The sequence below is a fragment of the Lissotriton helveticus genome, chromosome 1_2, assembly GCF_964261635.1.
Source record: "Lissotriton helveticus chromosome 1_2, aLisHel1.1, whole genome shotgun sequence".
NCBI classification, from domain to species: domain Eukaryota; kingdom Metazoa; phylum Chordata; class Amphibia; order Caudata; family Salamandridae; genus Lissotriton; species Lissotriton helveticus.
Window position 1 is genome coordinate 234,533,179 of NC_136058.1, and position 26,940 is coordinate 234,560,118.

General features: G+C 43.3%; 1 protein-coding gene across 1 annotated transcript in view; it reads right to left on the reverse strand.

Moving 5' to 3' along the window:
- The window catches only part of LOC144800127 (cytochrome P450 4B1-like), a 417,525-nt gene that overhangs the window by 178,260 nt on the left and 212,325 nt on the right, over nucleotides 1–26,940 (reverse strand). The window contains exon 8 of the mRNA XM_078671655.1: nucleotides 3,278–3,468. Within this exon, the coding sequence (XP_078527781.1) occupies nucleotides 3,278–3,468 (191 nt within the window). The remainder of the gene's footprint in view (nucleotides 1–3,277; nucleotides 3,469–26,940) is intronic.

The window sequence follows — 26,940 nt, forward strand, 5'->3', positions numbered from 1 at the left end:
AATCCTTTCCAGAGTCCCTGCAATTAAATCTTATGTAAGTGGACATAAATGTATCATAACTGTGGATGCAAGTGCTGTAGGTCTTGGTGCTTTTTTGTGTCAAAAAGATGGTTCATCAGAAACCACAGTTGCTTTTGCTTCCAGAGTTTCGCTTCTGCACCATCGAGAGAGAAGCTCTCGCTTGATCATGGGCCATTGCTAAGTTTAAAACGTATGTTCGTGGGACTGCTTTCACCCTATGCACAGATCACAAGCCTCTTATGTATCTTTTGGGAGACAAAGGGTCATCTTGTGCTTCCTCAAGACTTATCAGAATCCTTTCTAAGTTACAAGAGTATAATTTTGATGTTAAATATATTTACGGCGCTACCAAATTCCAGGGCTGATTGCCGATCTCATTTGAACATTTCTTCAGATGACGCTCATAATTTCGATTTATTCGAGAATTAATATATTGTTGCTAATCTAGATTTAATGCATTTGTGTATTGGCTCTGTTTCTGAAAATGAATGGATTACTGTAACCAGAATACTGGTTTAAGCAGAGTTAAAGAATATGTTCATTTAGGTTGGCCCCATGTTAAGAATTTTAAAGGTGATCTGTTTGTATTTTGTCAACTTGCAAAGCAATTCACTATTGAAAATGACATTTTCATGCGAGGTGACAAAATTGTAGTTCCCAGTCAACTTCATTCCAAAGTTCTGGCACTAGGCCACAAAGGTCATCTGGGAGCCACTGCTCCCAAAAAACTTTCAGGTGTTAATTCTGGTGGCCCTACATGGATTCTGAGGTTGTAAAATGTGTTGACAATTGCCAAGAATGTGTCTTGTCTAACAAGCACTGGAAATCTCATAACACTCCTTTGGTTACCACACCTTTACCCCATGGTCCCTGGTGCAAGCTTGCGCTTGATTTAGCTGGGCCAGTGGTATCCTTACCTTTGAAAAGATGTACATAAGTGTTATTGTAGATTACTTTTCTAAGTGGATCTATTATGATTTCTTACAAGAGCCATCCACACAAGATATCATCAATTTTTGGAGAGAATTTTTTCTTTGGAAGGGCACCCAGATAATCTAGTTACTGACAATGGTCTTCAATTAATATCAGAAACGATGGAAACATTTTAAATGAAAGAAACACCACAATATTCCCCTATATTCGCCTAGCTCCAATGGGGCTGTTAAGAGAGCAAATAGAATGATTAAAGAGGGTATTCAAACTGCTCTCACTTGCAACAAAGATGTTGCCAAGATTCATCAAGATAAAATGTTGGCGTATCATAACACCCCAAACAGTGTTACTGGAGTTTCTCCGTTTGCACTGTTATGAGGTAGACAAGCTCATTCTGGGTTATGTCCCACGTGGCTCGAGTATAAAGCACAAAATAGATTTGATGATGTGGTGAATCTCAAACAAGTAGAGGATAGAGTTTTAAAATCGCAAGCAAAAACTAAGATATTGCATGGTAACAGGAGGAATGTTTGTACACCTCACATCGTGGTTGGGTCATGAGAAATATGAATTCTATGAGATCAAAAGTGGACTTCAAATTTAATGGTCCTTTCAAAGTATCCCAAGTTGCTCGTTGATCTGTACTTTTGGATGATGGAAGATGGTGCTCCATCAAAAATGTCATTCTGCTGAATGATTCACACTGCAAAATTGTTAAAGGTAAATTTACAACAAAAACGTTGTAACGCAATGCTCTGTTTCTACCACTCCTGGGTTCTTGTGTTCATGATTGGAAAATGATTCAGCCTGGTGTTCCCCATTCACAAGCTTCTGTTGTAGGTAATCAACATACTGCTGATCACTGTATTGGTCCTCATATGAATCCAAGTGTCATGACTGGTCCTTCTGGAACACATTCTTCTAATGATAGTATCACTACTAGAAGTGGTAGAATGTAAAAAAAAAACATTTTATCTGCAGGAATTTACCATGTAAATTTGTATAATATATATATATATATATATATTTTCTCTTTTGTTTTTGGGGGAAAAGGGAGAAGTGTTATATGCTAACTTGTTATAGCAGGCAATAGTTATCTTTTGTATGCCCGCATCCTTAAAGCACAGCTCCCGCATCCTTAAAGCGCAGCTCCACGTTTTGCTTATCTCGGTTGCTAAATGAGACTGTTGTGAACACATTCAGCAATGGAGCTGTGTACACAGAGTTCACTGACGGATGGGCTCCACTGTGTTAACTGGTTATGGAATACATTTCTATTTCTCTTCAAACACTAGCGTGCCTCTGTGGATTATTCTCCCAATACAACATATATGTTATCTTATTAAGAACAGGACAGCATGGTGAGCAAAATAACTATGGATTTAACCCAGATCTCTTGACTGGGGGTGAATGTATGATTTATTCAGCATTCAGTCCAGCATTTGTTTGCGTAGCACGCTACAGAAGTCTGGCCAGCTATAAACCCTCTGGGGAGTAGGTAAGGTGCAGAACCTAGGCTACTGTTGGGATCTGGAGCCCCATGTGTGGTGAAAAGAGACTTCATACCCAAGAGGTAGCGTTGGGCACTGGCTCATGGTTGCAGTGGCTGGGCTTCTGGGGAATGCAGATAAGAGTCAGAAGTGAACCCAGGCAGAAGCTCAGATTCCATTCCTTGGAGAATGTGTAAGCTATAGAGCAGGAAAAGAGGGTGATGTGCTGTGAGTTGGAATTAGACCAGTGGATTCCAATATGGCCGACAAACATGCACACTGCATTGCCAGAATTAAAAAGGTCCGCGAGTGGTCCAGGCGAGGACACAGAGCGTGCATGTCAGGCTTCTATGATAGAATGGTTGTAAAAGCTGTGGAGACCAGCACCATCAGCCAGACTTACCATGATGGTAAGACTTACCATGATGGTAGGCAGCAGGAGGAGCAGACTGAAAGAACAGCAGAGAAACAGAGTGCACCCCAATTTTGCCGGCATGCTCTATCCAAGTTCGGCTTGTGTGCTGAATGGAGCAATCAATTTCTATTTAAGTCACACCACAGTAAAGAAATAATCAATGAGAACTACCACAGTAAAGAAATAATCAATGAGAACTACTTGGAAATGATCGCCAGTGTACGAGTTCATGGAAACATCTCTAACCCAGGCTTCACAATGTCAAACATTGTATCAACAATACAAAAATGCTGAAACCAGCAATTAAGTACCATATTTGTCTTATCAGTGCATGTCACTATATTGGTTAAAATATTCAAGATATTAGCAGCATAAACTGCAGATAAAAAAATTCAAACGTTCAAATACGAGCACTCACCATTCCACAATGTCTCGGTCCCTTAAAATCCCTTTTATTTCTTCTCTGCATTTGTCCTGGTGGTCTGGGTTCTTGGCCATGCAGTACAGAATCCAGGAGACCCCACTGGCTGTCGTGTCGTGGCCCTCAAACATAAAGGTGTCCACCTCAGCGCGCAAGTCTTCATCAGATAATCCTTCTCCATTTTCATCCTGTTGGAGTATAGATAATAAAATGTGTTTTGTCTAGTACAGCACTTTTCTATGTAACAAAATCCCAAAGAAGGTTAGCAAAGTAATAGTGTAAATATAAGTGGGGTTTTCTCATGCATGGCAGCTAATACAGGATACAGCCAAAGCTAAAAATATAGGGAATAAATAAGGCAGCCTTTTTAAAAATAAAAAACGTCCCCACATGCATGAATTTTTTTTTTATCTAGGACCGCCATGGCTGACAGCTACCAGTAAAGACTGCGAACATGTTGTGTTATCATATTCTCTTTTTGGAGCGAGGCATATATGTATGTTACATTCTGCTCACAGATTCCAGTCCATGACATTCGTTTGCCAGAAGTCTTGGTGTGGAAGCTGTGCTGCCTGGCTCCTACCTGTTCTCACCTGTATTCCTATATAAACATCTTTAAGTGATCTACTTTGGTGACTCCTTCACTTCCCAACAGAACAGCTATTAATATCTGACTTTCAGCACTAAAGAAAAGTGAAAAAGGGAGAATGAGATGTGAGAGGTTGGCAGAAATAAATTTCAGAGGAGAGTACAAGGGTGCAGAGATTGACTGAATTACAGGGAAAATGAGGTACAGTGAGATTGAGTCTAGGACAGACAGAGGTAAACTAAAAACCTGATGTAAAGAGTGAAATAAAGTGGCAAGTTAAGAGATAAAAAAGCACATACAGCCTAGGTAGAGGTAGGAATGAGAGGCAGAGGTGAGAGAAGGGGGGAGTTAGTGGTGTAAGTGGTGTAAGTGAGCAGAGGTCAATCAGAGAAGAACAGGTAGGGTGAGTGACAGTAGCGAGAGGTGTATAGGTCTAGAGGAGTGAGAGGAAGACCGGAACAAAGGACAGTAGACAATAACATGTACAAGAAGAGGTTTAAGGTAGATGTGTGGCTGATAGTGAGAGTTTAGGGGAAATGAGGTAGGTGGACCAGACATATACAGCCATTTTGCAATTGCAACCTGTGAAATTTGCAAAGTCACCAGATTTGCAAATGCAATTTTTTTGTTGCTATTTCCATTTTGCAAATGGTAGAATACTTTACAACTCACAAAATGGGTTATGAGTTACATTTCTAATGGCGATTGGAAAGGGGCAGCATCCTCTCTTAATCGAGGGTCACTATGGTATGTATCAATGGTTTGGGACTGCAGCTTCGGTCATACAATGTTGATCAGTTACTGATACACCAAAGATGCTGACAATTGATTTGTAAGGGGACTCTTGTGAGGAAACCTCACGGGAAGGAGGTGTGGGCGACTCCTTCTGATATGATGATTGTGAGGCATTGAGCCCCACAGCAGGATACACGTATTTTGCTTGAGGGGGAATTTGATTGTGTTTTCACTAATTATTTTACCTGTTGTTTTTAGACTTGTTTATTTGAAATGATCATGAGATGTGCTTTTAATAATGCTTTTTATGTTTGTAACCTGCTTTTATGGCTGTGTTTCACTGTATAATAAAACAATTATATAAAATAAAGTATTATCTGATCTCACTGCTCCTACTGATGTAGTCCCAAACGTGAATCATTATTCTTTAAATGCAGCACCAGGCTGCTTCTGAAAAAAATATTTCAGTTGGGAATGCAAACACATTGACCTTCCTAATTGATTTGGCAGGTCGTTCTGAGACAAACTGTAACTGGACTGGACATTTTGCAACATCACAGATTAGTACATTGTTTGCATCACAAAATCAGATATAGGTCACAAATAGTCAGTGCACAATTTGCGACGACTTTGTGTACTGCTTTTAGTGCATTGGGCCCAGGGTGAGATAAAGAGAGCTAGCTGTGAGAGAGGAATTGAGAGATAAGGCTGAGAAGATACAGAAAAAGATAAGGTATGACCATGAAAAATATCTTGGGATGGAGCTACATACAGAGAGAGAAAGTGACTTGATGGAAAATTGAACTGGATCCCAAGGACTGGTACAACACAAATGGTGAAGAGCCACCACTGAGGTAATTCTGTCAATAAACTTCATGTGTGGTTATCCTTCGCTGCCCCCTTTCCACTCTTCAATTGTATTTGAGATCCAGGGAGATACTTCAATGTGGGACTAACATTATTACACGGTAATACAACAAATTTACATAATAGGGGTAGAAAATGAGAAAAAAATGTTTTAAAAGCTATATAAGGATTTTCGCATTTAAATGCAAGTTGTCACTTTTAGCATTTTAACATGTGGAAACTGCACTTTAAATTTCTGTATTATAATTTAGAAGCAACTCATTACACTAAATGAGTGTCAAAGAGAGAAATTTGTACTAAACTGATTACTGCACATTTTGGGCGGCGCTACAGCCATCAGAATGTGAATGGCCTGATTCACAGAACTAACTTAAGACAAAATCCTAAACTTACTACCATTTTGGTATTCACAGAAGGCACTTACTCATTTTGGTATTCACAGAAGTTAGGAGTCCTAAAGTTAGGATTTTTCTCAGTTTAGGAGTATTAAAGTTAGGACTCCTAACTTTAGGACTCCTAAATGCCTTCTGTGATTACCGAAGGTCTTAAAGTTAGGATTTTTCTCCGTTTAGGAGTAGTAAAGTTAGGAGTCCTAACTTTACTATTCCTAAACTGAGAAAAATCCTAACTTTAAGTCTTTTGATATTCACAGAAGGCATTTAGGAGTCCTAAAGTTAGGACTCTTAACTTCTGTGAATACCGAAATGAGTAAGTGCCTTCTGTGAATACCAAAATGGTAGTAAGTTTGTCTTACGTTAGTTCTGTGAATCAGGCCCGAAGCCTTTCTGCTGCCCCCAGGTTACAGAGTCTCTGTGTACCACTGCTTACAGAGTTATTTTTGCCAGTACATCTTACACAGTTTCTACAGCGCCACTTGTTTAATACCAGTTAAAGCGACCCAATCACAGTCACTCACCAGGGTCCAGACCAGCAGGTGAAGGTTACTATATGTATATAATGTTTATTGGATGGGCAACTGTGTTAGTGGGTAATATCCATCAATTTGCACAATTGAATGTTGAATGACAGACTTGTCCTGAGTTAGGTGCATACACATATGCCAGTGCCCTAGGATTTGGCACAGAAACCATATGTTAATTATGTTTACTGATACTTCCTGGGAATGGTTGTTATTACTATTTATTACTTAAGCTAACTCATAGTGTCATTCTATGAGAATAGTAGGAATGATGGGAGTTAGAGGATTCTCATCAGAAGTCAATAGGGTTTTTAGGACTTATCATAGGATTCACATCACCCATGAAAACTGTACCAAACTTGGCTGCAAAGGAATTGTGGTTGTTGATGTATGCCCCTCACCTCACTCTTGTGTTTGAACAGCATCCTCCTCTTCATTTGCATCTATTTATTTCTGTTCTGATAGGGTGAAAACTTACGCCTCAAAGGGAGGCCCCTGATTGATATGGCAGGATTCTCCCTATAGGTGTGCAGGCACCTGGATGGCCACCACAGCATTTCTCTTCATATCTTATTACTTCAGTCTGATGGTTGCCACAGCACACCCATTATATATCGTGTGAATAGCAAAACGGACAAGCTGCAAAATATTCTCATTATTTGTAAACAAATTAATTCATTGGTCCCACAGGATCATAATCATACAGGACATGTACACTGATCAGATTCACCAGCATAGTTTTTACATAAGCTAAATAATAGGTCTCACAAGAGTCGAATGGGGGTAGTTGCTAATGGACACCATGTATGTTTTGCTATACGTGGATATTCTCTAAAGGGTATCACAGGAGTCCTGTCACATGTTTTTTAATGTTTGTGTTGATATCTTCATTGAAATACAATGTAAAGGAGCCTTGTCACATGTTGATAGTCTATCGTTGGGTACCAAAGGAGTCTTGTCACGAGCGGGTAGATAGGCTTTTGCGGACATTAGAGAAGTCATGCCATAAGTGGGCAGACTCTAGTAGATATCGTAGTGTCGTGAGACTATGTGCATTAGGACCCTAGTAGTTCTGGGTGGAATCAACAAGAAATTAAGTAACGGCTTATTAATGGTTATGACGTAATGAGAGTGCAGTGTGTGATTGTACACTGAGGAATAAAGAAGTACAATCCAGAGCTCTGTGTGTGGTATATTTACTTTGCATTCTCCTGCACTGGGAAGACCACTACAGATACTACGGAGGCTGCCATAAGTGAATAGTCTATAGACTAACAAAAGGGAGAGTAAGGGATCGTGTTCACTTTAAGGAGAGTTCGCTTCAATTCCTCCGGAGTCGGAGGTATTGTCCATATTGGAGGTTTTCCCTAAGTGGACGAGGATGGAAACTCTCATATCTCAAAAGGTTGTTTTTAGCTGTAGGTTTGAAGTGGGTTTTCGTAACCAAGTGTTCTTCTTCCCTGTTGATCTCAATGTCCAGAAAGATCATTTTGTCCCTATCATGACAGTGTGTGAACCGCAGGTGTGGATCACGGGTGTTGATCCATGTTATGAATTCCATGAGTGCTTCTTATGGGCCTTGCCAGATTGCCAGGATATCGTCAATATACCTACGCCAGAATTTGATGTGGGTAGCATAGTGTTTCTGCTCAAAATCATACACGTATAGACCTGCCACACTGGGGGCAAAAACACTGCCCATGGACGTGCCCCCTGTTTGGAGGTATAGTGATCCCTCATACTCAAAGTAATTTCTCTTAAGGGCAAGAGTGGCACATTCCAGTATGAATGTCTTTGGTGTTTGGTGTTCCCGGGTAGCTTCCTCCAGAGTTTTTTTGAGTACAGTTATGGTGGCATCCTGTGGTATGCTTGTATAGAGGCTCTCTATATCAAAACTCACAAGGATGGTGTCTGTCTCCATTTTGATCTCCTTCAGGAGTACAAGTAGGCTTTTTGTATCTTTCAGGTATGTTGAGGTACCTTGCACTATGGTTTTGAGGAAGAAATCACAGAACCTAGATAATGGTTCTAGTAGTGAGCCTATCCCTGAGACGATAGGTCTGCCTGGTGGGGGGATTTTGCCTTTGTGCATTTTAGAGACTACGTAGAAATATGGGGTTTTGCCTTCAGTTTTACACAGGTAGTCTGCCTCCTGTTTAGAAATCTTGCCAGCGGCTTCAGCTGTCTCCACAAGTTGTGTGATTTCAATTTTTAGGTCTTCAGTGGGATCAGATTGGAGAGGTTGATAATTCCTCGTATCTCCTAGTAGTCTCCTGCGTTCGGTGTGATAATCCGATTTGTCCATTAGTACAAGGCCTCCGCCTTTGTCTGCAGGTTTGATTATGATGGTGTCATCTGATTTGAGGTTAGATATAGCCTTGTTCTCTGCTCTACTGTTATTCTGGAATTGCTTGGTAACTGTCATTGATTCAATGTCATTAAACACCGCTTGCTCAAAGGTGTTAATTTCGACTGGAGTTGTATGAGGCGGTGGTACAAATGTGGATTTTATTCTTAGTCCAGTCTCATTGGGTACTTCATCATTTGTGTTGGTGTCATGTTTCTCAAAAAATGCCTTTAATTGGAGTTTCCTAAAGAATGATGCCAATTCACAATGCAGTTTTAATTTGTCAAGAATCGCTGTTGGTACAAAGCCGAGTCCTTTGTTAAGGACCCCCGTTTCCGTCTCAGTGAGTGCCCTTGATGACAGATTGGTTACTAGTTCTTCGCATTGCTTGGTCCTGCTTTGTTCATTCCCGTTTTGCTCCTGGTGTAGCTGCCCACTGAGTCTTCCTCCTCCCATTGGACATTGTTCCCTTGTTTTTTGCGTCCTCTTCCGCGCCTGCCTCTGTTGGAAAAAGGAGGACGGAATTGGTTTTGTTGGAAGGGGTATTGTTGGAATGGTGGTTGCCATCCGTACATCGGGAATTGGTGAGGTGGTTGGAAAGGATCTTGAAAAAGGGCTTGGCTATATTGTGGCCATTGGTAGTGTCCTCTGTAGCCTCCTCTCTGTCTTTGTCTTGGGGTCGCGTTCCCGGATCCTCCACTGTTGTTGGAGGAGTTGGAGGTATTACTTGAGGCATCGGAGTCAGGGTCTGGTTTTGCGGATGCTTTATAATCTGGGTCTGAATAAGGGTATGCCTTTACAAAGGAAAATCTTTTGAGATCCTTTTGGAATGTTGATACTTTTTGTTACGTAAGGTGATCTCTATATTCATTAATTTCTTTGTTAAGGTCGTCCAGTTTCTTCTTGTACCCTGTAATACTGGCTTTGATTTGTGATTCGGTGACTTGTATCTCTATCTGGATTTTTTCAGATAGGCGTAATGCGGTTTTTAGGATCAGCATAATCCAGTCATGTGTACAGTGCCACGCGATAAGGGCCCAATCCTTTCTGAACTCTGGGTCGTCCAGGAAAATGCGCGGGGCATTGGTAACTAGTGGTCCCTTAGGTGCCATATTGTTAATTACATACTCTTTGAGTATTGTCCCGTGTAATATAGTTCTTATTCGGTTGCGCTTCATTTCAGACAGTTTATCCCAGTCTGAAGTTTGGGAAATGGTGTTGCTGATGTTAGCATCTGCAAAAACTGTTAGGTTGCTCATGATGGAGTCTATCTCCTCCATTGAGTAGGATAAGCCTTGGTTTTCTGCAATGTTTTCCGTGTGTGTCCTATTGTAATACGGGTACAGTTACTATGTGTGGACTCCCGCAGACTAACAAAAGGGAGAGTAAGGGATCGTGTTCACTTTAAGTGAATGGAGAGTACTCCTGTTCCCCTGTGGAAGGACTAAATAAACAAAGAGAGGATTACCACCATTAAACAATCAAGAGAGTTCCTAATGGGGTGGTTGACTGACAAAAGGAAAGAAATGTATGCTTTTGTTAAAAACCCCTCACTCACCAGCCTAGTGGTGACATGCTTCATCATTGGGGTCCACCCTGGCGGCCTAGCGTCACCAGGGTGTGCTACAACACCTGAAATACAGTGGAGCAGGTTGTGAGTGTAAGTGCAGAAAAAAATGTGTTAAAAATTGTCCTGGTTTAACTTAGTGAGAAGATACATTTTATTTACAAGCAACTGGACAATATTAAAAAAGGTGAGGCGAGATACTGTGAGGGTAATTAAGGCCAAAAGTATCTCTATATGTGTGCTGGTCTACATGTTTCAACCATAGAAGGAATGTACCAGGTTTTCATCAGGACCGTAAAAAACAGGGAACTGGACGGTATGTGCCCCCTAAAAGGCACACCCAATCCTAATTCCTTGTGACCAATAAATAGCAAAAATCGCTAAATGGTGAGAAACTCTAACCTCAGTGGGTGAGTAAGGAAAGTAAAAGTCAAAAGACCTGTGGGAAGAAAGGGGAGAAACAGACATCAATCAGACGTGAACAATGTTACATAACTGTTACGTTGTGCCGTGTCGTGTTTCTATGTCTTCATGCTTCATGCCACTCTCATTAGGAAAATAGTGTTGGTATCTTGGTGAAATTATAACGGTGTTATAAGGCCCACTGGGGGCATGCTGTATTTAAATACCAAAGAGGACGAGAGGTCAAGAGTGGGTGGTGGCACAAAAAAGGCTGTGAGGCAGGTGAATAGTAGAGTAACAGTTAGCTGAGATATTCCCATCAAACCACCCTATGTTGGCGGAATCTCATCATATGGGATAGTTGTGGAGACACCCGACTCTACCGCCCAAACCATCAGCTGATGATGCGGGAGTGGATGAAGATAGTACACTCATGCCAAACTGCTGCTCTTAAGGTAGTGATGGAAGTGTACGTGCAGTGCTATAGTGAAGAGATTAAAATTAGCGACCCAGACAGAACTATTTTATTAAAAGAAGTCTGAGTGTTAATGTTAAAAACACGCCAGGTAGTTGAAACTAATGACTACACTATGGCGCTGTGCAGGTGGTCAACATGTTTCAGCCTAGAGGACGTCTCGTCAGGCTTTCGTCAGGACCAAGTCGGTAAGCTACTGCCACTAAAGTGCAAAGAATTACAAAAAGTGATAAGAGAATAAAGAATTGCAAATTCAGAAATGCGAAAAAATACCATGAACTTGGAGCCCCAATGTCCATGCGTAAGAAGAATGTTCTTATACAATCCACACTCTGTGAGGAGGTAGACCTCACCTCGCCCGGCAACCGCTCGGGGATATGAGGCCCCGCTCTGTCCGTCGGTACCTCTCTCAGGCGTCTATATCTGAATTTGCAATTCTTTATTCTCGCTAATTTTAATCTCTTCACTATAGCACTGCACGTACACTTCCATCACTACCTTAAGAGCAGCAGTTTGGCATGAGAGTACTATCTTCATCCACTCCAGCATCATCAGCTGATGGTTTGGGCGGTAGAGTCGGGTGTCTCCACAACTATCCCATATGATGAGATTCCGCCAACATAGGGTGGTTTGATGGAAATATCTCAGCCAACTGTTACTCTACTATTCACCTGCCTCACAGCCTTTTTTGTGCCACCACCCACTCTTGACCTCTCATCCTCTTTGGTATTTAAATGGTTATTTTAGGAGATGGGATGACAGGTCTTTAAATATATCTCCTCTGACCCTTCTTACATTCTTGTTTTTTCGGCATGCTGTATTGCCAAATCACGCATACTTATCAAGAGGTGCGTGCTCAGTGGCAGCGTGCTCAGTGGCATCTACTTAATTTATTCAATCACGCACACTCATAGTAAATTTATAGTGGCGTGGTATAACACTCTCGCATATCTACTTATAACACCGTTATAATTTCACCAAGATACCAACACTATTTTCCTAATGAGAGTGGCATGAAGCATGAATACATAGAAACACGACACGGCACAACGTAACAGGCATGTAACATTGTTCACGTCTGATTGATGTCTGTTTCTCTCCTTTCTATCCTATCGTCTCAGGGATAGGCTCACTACTAGAACCATTATCTAGGTTCTGTGATTTCTTCCTCAAAACCATAGTGCAAGGTACCTCAACATACCTGAAAGATACAAAAAGCCTACTTGTACTCCTAAAGGAGATCAAAATGGAGACAGACACCATCCTTGTGAGTTTTGATATAGAGAGCCTCTATACAAGCATACCACAGGATGCCACAATAACTGTACTCAAAGAAACTCTGGACGAGGCTACCTGGGAACACCTAACACCAAAGACATTCATACTGGAATGTGCCACTCTTGCCCTTAAGAGAAATTACTTTGAGTATGAGGGATCACTATACCTCCAAACAGGGGGCACGCCCCCAGTGTGGCAGGGCTATACATGTATGATTTTGAGCAGAAACACATCCTATCAGATGCCAACCCCTATGCTACACACATCAAATTCTGGCGTAGGTATATTGACGATATCCTGGCAATCTGGCAAGGCCTAATCACACATTGCTCAACTCCCAAAGAGGGAGAGAGAGGGGGTCCTAGGGAGAATATTTAAAGACCCAACAGTTTTAATCCCCAATCCTACTGATAAATAACACAAGAAAACTGATGGTCTGAATACAAACAAAGGAAGGTATGTGTAACCATAAACACAGAACAGAAATAAGCAAAACAACCCACATTAAATGTTTCATCAGTCTAGCTGTGAGTGGAAATGAAAAGTTGATAGAGCCATTACGACTTCATGTCAGGAGAAACCCTGAGGAGGGCAGAAGAAGAAGGATTTCCATCAACTGCCCTTGGTGGCCAGTGTCATCATTTGGAAAACCAAAGGCGCCCTGGCAAGGCCCACAAGAAGCACTCATGGAATTCATAAAATGGATCAACACCCGTGATCCACACCTGCGGTTCACACACTGTCATGATAGGGACAAAATGATCTTCCTGGACATTGATATCAACAGGGAAGAAGAACATTTGGTTACGAAGCCCCACTTCAAACCTACAGCTAAAAACAACCTTTTGAGATATGAGAGTTTCCATCCTCGTTCACTTAGGGAAAACCTCCCATATGGACAATACCTCAGACTCCGGAGGAATTGTAGCGAACTAGCAGACTACAAAAATCAAGCGGAGGACCTCACCAAAAAACTGTAACTACGGGGGTACCCCTCCAAAATTGTGAACAAATGCCAGAAAAGGGCAAGAAATCAACCCAAGGATGCCCTACTGGAAGAAAAGACAAACGAAAAGGTGGCAACACCACTCACATGCGTTACCACCTACAACGCTATATCCAACCAAGTCAGCAGAAGCATCAACAGACACTGGTCAATACTTAACTCTGGAAACTTTAAATGGGACAAACCCCTTTTTTCATACAGAAAAGGGCAGAGCCTAAAAGACAGCCTGAGACAACAACCACCAATGCAAACCCCAGCTTAACACAAATTTGGGGGCTCCCCCCAGTGACAGGACACTCCAGGTGTGGTGACTGTAGCGTATGCCACCTTACTGAAAACACCAAAACCCTCAACCTGGAGGAAGGCAAAATCTGGGAACAGCGGTCACACACCAATTGTAACAGCACCAATGTGGTGTACATGATCAAGTGTATCTGTGGCAAACCCTATATAGGCATGACAACGGCAAAGTGAAGCAACGTATCAGCGAACATCGGAGCACGATACGCTGCAAGAAAAACATCACAAAACTCAGAGACCACTTCTTGGCGGCACAGCACACACCTAATGACATGCAATGGACAGTGATAGAACAGATACAACCAGGTCCAAATTCACAGAACCGCTTGTTTGAAAAAGAACAACACTAGATCTACAGACTTTCGACACATAAGACAGGCCTGAATGACAATATCCCTTGGGCTAACGTATTAAAGTGAGTACCCCCAGTCTCTGATCACTATAAGAATACCGGTTGTTCCGCTCATATCACTTCCCACTTGGGTAGACCCGGCAATCAATATAGGCACTATGATAACAATGATTCACAATGTGCACACCGTAGACGCGCTCACAACTGCGCGCAGATCATCTTACTATACGATCCCATTTGGCCATCACACACGGCTGATAGACCACAACACCTTCTGTGTTGCTTGGGCTTGATATAGATGAACAGTTGAAAGCTGGCACGCTACTCCGTGCAATCTAACGAACATCTCTGCCTATGATTCAGCGTCATTTCGTGACCATCACATCAGCCCTTTTCCCACAATACGGCCCTGGGCTCCCTATCACCAGCGTAATAGACTGTAAACACGAGTTGCCCCGGCAACACCAACGTGACAGGCATCTATTCTGGCCGAACTCGGCACCCGTAGAAAGCTGCAGATACTATTTGCCCCGGCTACACTCACGTGACAGGCACGCAACCCCGCCCTCCCCGGAAGCCGGCTCGTTACATTTACTCACACGAGACACACAGGCATTATAGCGGGGCAACGGAGCAGTGATGTAGGTAACCGGCGTTTTACACCGCGAGATAACTGTAAGTAGAGTAGCCTTGCCTTTCAGGTTCACATACCGACGCCATTACGGAGCACGAAATCTACCGCGACCCGCGGCTGATCACTATCGGTAACCCTGCACGTAACAATTGACTCCATGTATTTACAGAATACGTTTCAGAAGTGGTGAAAAATCAACGGACATACACGGACTTACTAACACATAACGTAGAAAACACACAAACAAATTGTGGTTGGAGGTGGACGGCTTACTCCTATTTGAGTGTCTTTTGCATCGGAGGACAGGGAGTGCCTCCGATGCAAAAGACACTCAAATAGGAGTAAGCCGTCCACCTCCAACCACAATTTGTTTGTGTGTTTTCTACGTTATGTGTTAGTAAGTCCGTGTATGTCCGTTGATTTTTTACGGGTAATCTATGCACAAATAAAACCCCTCGCGACCACAATAGTAGATATGCGAGAGTGTTATACCACGCCACTATAAATTTACTGTGAGTGCGCGTGATTGAATAAATGAAGTAGATGCCACTGAGCACGCTGCCACTGAGCACGCACCTCTTGATAAGTATGCGTGATTTGGCAATACAGCATGCCCCCAGTGGGCCTTATAACACCGTTATAATTTCACCAAGATACCAACACTATTTTCCTAATGAGAGTGGCATGAAGCATGAAGACATAGAAACACGGCACGGCACAACGTAACAGGCATGTAACATTGTTCACGTCTCATTGATGTCCGTTTCTCTCCTTTCTTCCCACAGGTCTTTTGACTTTTATTTTCATTACTCACCCACTGAGGTTAGAGTTTTTCACCATTTAGCGATTTTTGCTATTTATTGGTCACAAGGAATTAGGATTGGGTGTGCCTTTTAGGGGGCACATACCGTCCAGTTCCCTGTTTTTTACGGTCCTGATGAAAACCTGGTACATTCCTTCTTTGGTTGAAACATGTAGACCAGCACACATATAGAGATACTTTTGGCCTTAATTACCCTCACAGTATCTCGCCTCACCTTTTTTAATATTGTCCAGTTGCTTGTAAACAAAATGTATCTTCCCACTAAGTTAAACCAGGACAATTTTTAACACATTTTTTTCTGCACTTACACTCACAACCTGCTCCACTGTATTTCAGGTGTTGTAGCACACCCTGGTGACGCTAGGCCGCCAGGGTGGACCCCAATGATGAAGCATGTCACCACTAGGCTGGTGAGTGAGGGGTTTTTAACAAAAGGATACATTTCTTTCCTTTTGTCAGTCAACCACCTCATTAGGAACTCTCTTGATTTTTTAATGGTGGTACTCCTCTCTTTGTTTATTTATATAAGCGAATAGTCTTCAGTGGGAACCATGCAGGGTTTGTCCTATTGATGAAGCAAAGCTTCGCATATTTTGCGGCTTGCCGAAGTCAAGAACCTCGTTTATGTATAACAAGGTAATCAATGTACGTCTTACTAACATTTATATTAAGTTTGAGTAAAGTTTATGACGCTTGCCTATGTGTATTCCTAACTATTTTAATCCGTGTTTATAAAATGGCCGCTGCTTGTATTTAGTTACTGCGCATGCGTCAGCCACACTCACGTGTCCTGACGCGTCTGCAGAAGTGGAGGGAAAGTTATGCGCATGCGTAATTCATAGCTGTGCTTATCATGTGGTACTGCTCGTGCCACTGCTCTTGTGACTGTATCAATGTGGCTAACATTTAAACGCAATAGTTTTATTTCTTGATGATGAGTTAAAAGTACAAATCCTGTGATGTGTTTTCATAATGACATTACTATGTATTAATTTGTTTTTCGCTTACTTTTTATGTACCGCGGGGAATGGGGTTTGTCTGTACCGAGAACCATTTTGGAGGTCCTTCTGCGCCTGCGCGACTTGCCGAGGCATAGCAGACCTTGACTGATGGAACACAGCCAGTTGGCAGTGATGAGCAAGATGCTCCTGAGAAACGACCCGAAAACTCGGCTGAACCAATCATATGTTCTCACAGAGCAACATTGTTAAAGTTGCCATTGTATTTCTGCACCAGTTCTCATGAGAACCCCAATCTAGTTAGGCGGTACCCTATTATGCAAATGTAGGCTTGAAACTCTATGTCGTGATTGGTGTGTTACCCAAATCCTACCTTAGGACCAATCGAAATTGAGGGATTCTGACACTTTGCAACATTGGGGGGTGGTACACTGTCCCCAAACTGTATATTTACCCTGGGTTCACCTAGTGAACCGTCCGACTTGTCTGGTTTAGCTGACCTGTCACTGACCCAACGCACTCAATAGGTGACTGAAGATACAGAGCGCTGCAAAGCACTCTGTCCGAATTTGACCATAGACTGAGGTTCTACTGAACCTTAAAGTGCTGGCGAAGCACTTAGCTGGGAGTTCGCTGACCCAATCGGGGTCTTGATCGATAGCTGCAGAGGGGGTGGAGCGCAGGCGTTGCTTCCGAACTGTGGGTTCCGGTCCTGTCCTGAAGAGGTCCTGTCCTGAGGGTTTGCTGTCCTGTCCTGAAGGTCCTGTCCTGATTCCTATTCCGAGGGTATCCTGTTTTGTCCTGGGTGTCCATTCTGCACCTGCTGTCCTTTGAGGGGTATCCTTCCTTGAGGGTTTCCTGTCCTTAACTGACCCGTGGCCAGGGTTTGGTTTCCACACCTTTCTAGGTAAATATTGCTCTGAAAACTCTTAAAATCTTGCACCTTCTGAATTTCTAACTTTTGCTTTAATAAAGTTCATCATTGCATATGTTATATTTTCCATGCCTTTCCGCAACTATTGAAAGTCAATTACGTATTTTCATAAGTTTGTTCCTATGTCTTCTCACTTGTTAGAAATTATATTTTGCATTGCAGTTTGTCATTTTCTGATATGGTCTAGAACTTCATTGCCTAGACTGTTCAAAGGCCCCTTTACTTTAAGTGAAGCGTGTTACTCATTGTAGGCCCTCCTATAGTTACCCACACTTAGTCTGCCCATGTTTAGATAATACTGAATTGCATAGTATTTTTCTCGTTACATTTTATCAGTACTTCAATGATTACTCTGTCATTATTTCTTTATAGCTATATAATTTACGTTATCTTGGTTATTGATTGTCTTTTTTTACTGTACCTCATGCAAGAAAATAATGAACTTTAGATAAACATTTTTAAACTTCCAGTTGTCCGTGGTCATTTAAACAGTATTTTGAATGTTGTTGGTTGGGTTTGGATTTGTTGCCTTTCTTTACAGCTAGCTCCCTGATTCATTGTGGTCATTAGGTACCCGCATCGGGGAATGGTAAGTCGGGTGCACTGAAAATAATAGTAGGGAACACACACACACAACTTGGTAGAGCTCGTGAAGTCACCTGATCGAGGTATATGGTGATTTTGAAAAGTATATGGGCCCTGAAGCCGGAAACGGCGAAAACTATTGGTCGGGTGGCCTCGCGCGCTCTATCAGTTTTCTGGTAGCTAGAGGATGGTTAGGGACTAGTTGAGAGTAAGGCAGGGATTAGTTGGACTAGTTGAGTCGGAAGCTGCTAGTATATTGATGCTGCTAGAAGAGCGGCTGTTCTAAGAGACCTGATCATTCTCTTGTGAATACGCTGCTGAAACTCATTAATTTTTGCATTGTTATTATTCTTGTTCTTATATTGTTATATGTACTAATCCATGCATTTGTAAACCGTATCGTTTCATGTTGTCCGAACTCCCCGGGGAATTGAAAGGGCAAGTGGTGAATAGAATCCATTGTCCTGAGGTCACAGGCTCGAGGAAAGTTAGGTGCAGGTTAGGATAACCGGGAAGCACTAACTAGGGTTTTTCTGAATACATGTGTGAATAAATGACAGTAACGGGGTTCATTGGCAAAATTCCCATAGTGGCGTAACCTAGTAAGGGTCACATCGGAAGAGTAGCAGGTTCCTCGGAGCTAGCGTGAAAGCAGAGGGGTCCGCTGAGAAACCTTAAACTCGGAATATATCCCGGAAAGAAGTGGATGAGTTTAGGGGAATAACAGGTTCACCGATGCTAGAGTGAAGGGTAGGCGGAAGAGATCTGCCCGCAGCGAGTGAAAAGTAAATGGAAGTAGTTTACTTGCAGTAAAACAATTCTTTCTCTGTCTAGACACTTGAGCACTGTGGCGAATGTGTATTTGTTGTAAAATAACCAAGCACTGAGCACTTTAAAAGAAAGAAAGTTTCCGTTACCTTGTGAAGGGAGGGGGTCAGCCGCGAAGCGTCTCTGACGTCACTCTGTGCCGCGCTGGGATTGGTAGAAGCAGCGGGCGGGTAGCGGAGCTGAGTTTGTAAAGGAGGGGTGAGCGCCGGAGCGTGGGAACTGTCTCACGAAGGGGCCGCGCACCCATTGGCGGAGCTTATTTAGTGTCGCGCACCCATTGGTTGCACGAATTTCTGAAGCGCGTTCTGATTGGAGGTAGTTTGTAAACAAAGTTTAGCGTAGAAGTCGTATGTGGCACTCGCAGACTACAGGAACTCGACCTGATCCAAGGCACCTAGGGTTTGAAAGGGATCAGTGGAAGACTAATAGATACGATATTATGTACGGAACAAAGAGAAAAATGTCCCTTGTAAGTATGGTGAAAAATTATTTTAAAACGGACAAACCGATTAAATCTAGAGAAGGTGTTCTTGTCCCACCACCCAATACTCCCGCCTCATTCATGATGTTTGACCGAGGGTACAATACCTGTGTGTGGTTGGAGAATTGGGTGAAGTACACAAAAGATGACGGAGTATTGGCTTTTCCGTTAGATGGTACTTTCAATGGTAGGATCTTATTTAATTTAAGAACCCGAATGAATGAACTGCATCCCAGGCCAAGACTAACGCAGTATGAGGCATTAGAGGAATGGGAGATTGAGGCTTTTGAAAGAGAAAGACCCCGAATGGACAAGGGTTTGACCAAGTGGTACCCCAGGCAGAAACAGGAGTCCAGGGATAAAAGGATGAAACAGTGGAGGCAGAGCATGATTGTTGAGGGTCTGTTCCCCATGATGCCGGCATGTCATAACCCTGCAGCAGGTGAGAAAAGTACTGAAAAATGTAAGCATTGGGGGGCCCCGGGGGAATCAGATGATGAATTGATAGATGACATTTGTACCAGAAGTCCGCCACCTTATAATGAGGGAACCCGACCTTCCAGTGTAGGAGATGCTCCCCGACGCCACTTCCTCAAGGAAGAAGACAGGTCCCTAGGACTGGGAGGGGGTGGTCAAGGGTTACCCTATTTTGAGAAACCAGAACCGACGGAAACAAGGGATATATATCCCAAAGTGCCCGTAAGTCAGGAAGAAAAATACTCACGTACAAAAATGTTCCTTCCCAGACCCCTGTATGAAAAAGAAGAAAAACCATTGAATTCAGGATTGCCTTTTGTTCAGCCTCCATATGAGGAAGAACGCAGGTCCTTTAACACTGGAACTTTATTCCCGAAACCAAATTATGGTGGAGGACCAAGTGAAACGCATCCTACTGCCCCGAGTTTTACTCCTCCGTTGACCCCACAGATATTACATGACACAACTTTAAGAAGGATACTAGTGGAAAAGGAGCAAGAGGCTCTAACTAGACAAAGGACAGAAATAATTCAGAAAATCTCCCAGTTAAATACCAGTCCTGAGGCATTGACTATTCCAGTAACTATTGGACCGGTGGTCCCGTTATACGGAAATGGTCAGGGAAATCCGATTACTCCAGTTATGACCCCAGTCATGGCACCCCCGAGACAGGAACCGATAATCATAGATGATCAGTCCAGTGAGTGCGAGTCTGAAGTTGCGTTCTTGGACTTGCCAAACAAACCGACCGGAAAGGGAATGCAGCAGAGGCATAACCCTTTTAATGCGAAAGAGATTAAATTAGAATCAGCAACAGGTACTAGGAATGTCTCTCTGGTAACTCCGGATGAAATTGAGAGTTGGAGTCGTGAATTAGAGAAACAGACTCCGCAAACGAAACCTTTAGACCTCTACAAGCTGAGGGTAGAAATAGAAGAGTTAATGGCAGGAAATGTGGGGTTGGATCGATTGAACACTTACTCTGAAGAAGAATTGTCGTTCATATGTAAAAGCTTTACAAGGAACACCAGAGTGCTCTACGAAAAACTGACCGAAACAGCAGTTAGTATGGGGGTAGATATCTCAAAATCCAAGCCCTTACAAAAACCGTACAGAGCAGACTTCTCAGACAAAGATATAGAGCACCTGAATGTGGCAGGAAAAAAGTTGCAGATTAAAGAATTAATGGGGGTACTGCAGAAATGGGGAGATGTGGAAAGATGGAGAAGCAGGTGGGCGAAAAAGAGGGAAGAGGCTCGCTCCCGACAAGTGACTCCTGAATTTGCTTTAAGGGAGGTAGAAAAACCTGAGCAGTTATGCCCCATGCGCGAAGTTCCAGGAGGGAAATATGTGCATGTCCCCTGGTCTAGACAGGATATTGTGTCCTTCACGAACGATTTTCCAAAATTACGAGAGAAACCAGTTGACTGGTACAGGCAGGTGGAGAGGTTCGTGAAGGTACAGAAATGTCTGTGGAAAGACCTGGATGGGTTTTTCGACATTGTGGTTCCAGTAGATTTATGGACCCAGTGTAAAATAGCCATAGACTGGCCTAGTGAGGAGTACCCAAGAAATAAGGAAACAGGGGAGCCATCAAAGGATGTCATGCGAAAATATGAGCAGGTAATTCAGCATTTGAAAGAAAAGGTGCCCGCAAAGGAAACTGATTGGACAAAAATAGATAGAACAACACAGGAAAGGGACGAGACAGTGCACTCCTTCTATGAGAGGTTATTGCAGGTATTTAAAACATACAGTGGTATTGATAACATCGATTTGAAGGACATGACACACTTTATTTACAGGTTTGTAAATGGGTTAAGACCTGAAATTTGTCAGTGGATAAAAGATAATAAAATCTGTTGGCATACAAAGAAGATGGATGAGGTCCTGCGGTACGCTAAGTACTGCGAGGACGAGATGGCAGAAAAGAAAAAGGCCCTTAAGGAAAAAGTAATGTGGGCTCAGGTGAAGCTCGCAGAACAGCAGGAAAAACAATTGAGTAACATGGTTAAAAATGCTGAGAACAAAAGTCCTGGGGGAGGGGGTGGAGGAAAGCCCCGGCCCAAATTTAGTAGGGAAGAGGCTATGAAGAAATTTCCCTGCCATCAGTGCGGCGAAATTGGACACTGGCGAAACGAGTGTCCCCAATTATTAGATGATAATGCAAAAACTCCTGATTTAACTCCACAGACGCAGAAAGAAAGACCAAGAAAGACTCAACCCCAGGTAAAAACAGTCCAGGTGCCTCGAGCACCCAAGCAGGTATACAGGGGAAGACAGGCAGAGGGTGAGGAGATAGAAGTTTGGGAAAGCGGGGAGAACAGAAATACAGCAACTTCGCAGTATCTGCTAAATGATACCTTCCTTTGTAATGATCAGGACTGACGGGGCCTGAGAGGGGAGGACGAGGAGTGCGTACTTGGCGCTTCCTTGCCGGTAGACCAGACTGGACCATACATTGAAGGAAAGGTTGACGGAAATGATGTCACCTTTCTGTTGGACACTTGCGCTACCCGTTCTACTGTAAGAACAGTGGACGTTCCAAACCTACCCCTCTCGGGAGAAAATATCCAAGTAGTGGGTGTATCTAATCAATTGATTAGTACTCCTGTTACCGAACCAATGGAGATTTCAATTGGAAATTTTAAACAGATGCATAGATTTGTCGTCTGTGACACCAGTCCAGTGAATCTACTGGGTCGTGATTTGCTGTGCAAAATGAACTGTACCATCTTTTGCACACCAAAGGGTGTTGAAATACAGACCCCAGATGAAGATGGCATTTATAAACTATTGTTACTTAGACCTGACTCAGAAATTAAAAGATTGACCCTGCAGGACTTGCCCCAAGAACTCCAGGAAGCAGTAAAGCCAGAGGTGTGGGATTTCACTGGAAAAGATGTGGGGTTGATGAAAGATGTGGACCCCATACAGATAGCCATCAAGGACAATGCAGTATATCCTAACACTAGGCCCTACCGAATGAATGCTGAAGTGAAAGCAGGTGTCACTCTGGAAATTCAAAAATTATTAGAAGGAGACATCATACAGGAAGTAATGAGCAGCCCATGCAACTCACCGATTATGGGCATCAAGAAGCCTAGCGGCAAGTATAGGGTAGTGCAGGACCTAAGAAAGGTAAACAAAATTGTAGTTCCTTGCTGCCCTATTGTCCCGAACCCAGCAGTGATATTGTACCAGATTCCTTGGGATGCCGAGTGGTTCACTGTGATTGATTTATGTCATGCATTCTTTTCGATACCCCTGCACCCCGACAGCAAATTTCTTTTCTCATTTGCCTTCGAAGGTCACGTGTATTGCTGGAACAGGGTCCCTCAAGGGTATACAGAGAGCCCCTCTATCTTTAATCAGATCTTGAAAAAATGTCTAGAGACTTTGATCTTACCTGGGAATTCGGTCTTAGTGCAGTACATAGACGACCTTCTACTGGCGTCTAAAAGTCATAGGGACTGTGTAGTTGACACCATTGCCCTCCTAAATCATCTGTGTGAGAAAGGGCATAAAGTGGCCCCTGACAAACTACAGTTCTGTGCGAAATCAGTGAAATATCTAGGACACCAGATAGAAAAGGGTGTCAGAAAAGTCACATCAGAAAGAGTGAGAATAATTCAAAAGATGCAGTTGCCCCGTACTCAAAAAGATGTCAGAATGTTCCTGGGTGTACTAGGCTACTGTAGGCAGTGGATTCTGGGATTTGCAGCCTTAGCCAGGCCTTTGATAAAAATGACCACGAGAGGAATGCCAGATATTGTAGAGTGGGACGATGAAAGCCTAATGGCTTTCACAAGACTGAAAAACTGTCTGTGTACAGCCCCTGCGCTGGGAATGCCAGATTATTCCAAAGAATTTGCCTTATTCTGTGACACTCGCGATAATTGCGCATTGTCAGTCCTGACTCAAGAACATGGCACGACCAGAAGGCCTGTGGCCTATTTCTCTGCCACTTTGGACCCAGTAGCTGCTGGGTTGCCAGGCTGTCTGAAAGCAGTAGCTGCTACCTGTGCAAGTTTGGAACAAAGTGAGTCCATAGTCATGGGACATCCTGTGACTGTGTATGTTTCACATGGAGTGGTAATTCTATTGACCAGAACTAAAACACAGTATCTCACCCCTAGTCGGCTGACTAAATACGAGAGGATTCTTGTGGGTGCAGCAAATGTAAGCATTGTTAGGTGCGGTATTCTGAACCCTGCCACTTTACTCCCCGACTCCCTGGAAATGGAAGGGGGGGATGATGATGAACATGATTGCATTGACCTAACGGAGTTCAATACTAAACCACGCCCAGACATAAAGGAAACGCCATTGCCTGTGCATGACAAGGAATTATTTGTGGATGGTTCCTGTCTAAGACCTGAACTAGGAGGCCTGAGTGCTGCCTATGCTGTAGTCTCCTTAACCAAAATTGAAGAAGCAGGTTACCTATATAACATCAAGTCTGCACAAGTAGCCGAATTAATTGCTATGATAAAAGCTTGCAAAATTGGGAAGAACTTACGCATAACAGTGTATACTGACAGTCAGTACTGTTATGGAGTTGTGCATGACTTTGGCCAATTGTGGCTACAGAGGGAATTCATGACTTCCTCAGGTACACCCATTCGGAATGCAAAGGTTGTTCATGACCTTTTAGAGGCCATCCAGTTGCCCAAAGAACTGGCAGTGGTAAAATGTGCTGCTCATAAAAAGAGCATGGACAAAGTATCACTGGGAAACGATTATGCTGATCGAGTGGCCCAATGGTGCGCCAAAGATCGGTATATTGTAAATCCAAAACGAGGGGGGCCAGGAACCAGCTGCCAGCTTCAGGTGTTTGAAGAAGTGCCTACATGGGATGAAGTGAGAGAATGGCAGGAATCGGCTCCTTGGCAAGAAAGAGAGAAATGGAAGGAGGATGGGTGTAGACCGAGACGTGTGGATGGTGTGATTTTGGGCCCAACTGGTATGCCTGTGTTACCCCGACACTTGCTTGGCACAATGGCAAGATTAATACACGAAGGATCACACATTGGTAGGGATGCCATGATTCTGGTATTTCAACAGACTTGGTACAGTAAAAAGTTCAGGAAGGTAGCAGAGTCCCTCTGCCAGAGGTGCCTGTCATGTCAACAGATGAACCCAGGCAAGAGGACAATGGTTGAACTGAGCAAGATTGGGAGATCAGGGGGTCCCTTTGTAAGGATACAGATTGATTTCATCACCATGCCCCGTTGTGAAGGGAAGCGATATGTCCTTGTCATTGTTTGCGTATTTTCAAAATGGGTAGAAGCTTACCCTACTCCCCAAAGTGACGCATTGACAGTAGCGAAGTGTTTACTAAAAGAACTGATACCTAGATTCGGGATACCATACATTATTGAATCAGATAAGGGTGGACATTTCCAGAATGAAATACTGGCTGAACTCTGTAAGGCCTTTGGAATAAGGCAGAAACTGCATTGTGCATACCACCCAGAGGCTTCTGGAATAGTGGAACAAGTAAATGGAACTATCAAAAACAGACTAGCAAAACTGACAAATGCTACTGGCATGACCTGGGTGAAGGCCCTGCCTCTGGTCCTGATGGGACTGAGAAGTGTTCCTGACCGCAAGACAGGCCTAAGTCCCCATGAAATCATTATGGGAAGAGTGATGAGACAAGCATGGGTGCCAGGAAGCAAACTGTTGAGTATTACTGATGATTTGGTGCTTGAATACTGCAGAAGATTGGGTGACCAAGTGCGTTCTATCTCTCGCCAGATTGGAGACGACGGCATCCTCAATCCAACGACTCCTCTCCACAGCTTGGTTCCAGGAGACTGGGTCAAAATAAAGAAGCACACTCGATCAAATTGTCTGGCACCAAGGTGGGGAAAGAAACGCCAAGTAATCCTGGTAACAACCACTGCAGTGAAGGTCGCAGGTGTTCCCCAGTGGATCCACGCTGGACACACCCAGAAGGTATTACCAGACAAAGAATTTGCAGAAGAAGGGCAACCAGCAGAGGACCCTGCAGGAGCCAGTCCAGAAGCAGCTGACAACGAGCAGCCCAGCACCAGTCAGGTTGCAGGAACAGCAGACGTTGGCCCAGGAGTAGTTGACTACGAACTGCCAAGAATCCAGCCTGCTGAAGAGGTCCAGGAAACTGAGCCAGGAGTAGCTGAAGACGAGCTGCCAAGCATATGGCCAGAAGAATGGATACCGATGATTGATCTGACCGAAGATCCCATCAGAACAAGAGAACGACTTTGTGAAGGTAGAGAGTGGATTAGCCAGGAAAAGCAAGGCACAGGCGAAGAACCTCAGCCGCTTGAGATTCACATCAAAACTGAGGAAGGAGAAGGTCAGACAGGGACAGAACAGGTGTTCGATACACCACCGCTAACACCTGATGCAGATAAGGGAGAGACTAGAAATAGAGTGATAGTTCGAGCAGAAAAAAATCAAGAGATCGAAGTGCTTGAACAGGATCAGAGAGGGTTAGAAGAACGGGTTCAGGAAACAGAAACAGAAACAGAGACAATCGAAAGCCAAAAACAAAATATTCCTGAACAAGGCCAGATTAGCAACCAGGCAGAAGACTTTGATGCTAGCCCGGGAACTAGCCAGATAGGGGAAGTAGAAGAAGAAAGTGGAGAAGAATTGCCACAAGATAAAGAGAACAAGAGAATAAGAGAAGAAAGTGAAGTCCAAGTACCGACTAAGAGGCTAAAGAAAAGAAACAACCTTGAGCCTAGGTTTGTAAAAAGATTGAGGCTAAGGATAAAGACAGTGGAAGAAAAACGTGCAGAAGCAAGAAGAAGTGCTCGGATAGCAGAGCAAGAAGAAAACTCTTCCAAAAGAAGGAGTGAACGAATAAAAAGACAAAACAAAAAGTACAAGTCTCCTGAATGGACACTGGTTTTGGAAGAACTTGAAGATCTTGATATAACTGACGTGAGCGACGGAGAGCCCGTCCCTGAGTACTCAGCTGAAGAAGAAGACGAACCACCGTGAATTTGCACAAAGTAAGCTAGTTGTGTAAAGCCAAAAAGAGGGGTCGAGAAACTCCTTCTGAGCCAAAATGTCTGATTCAACAGTGAATGGTAGACCTAGTTGC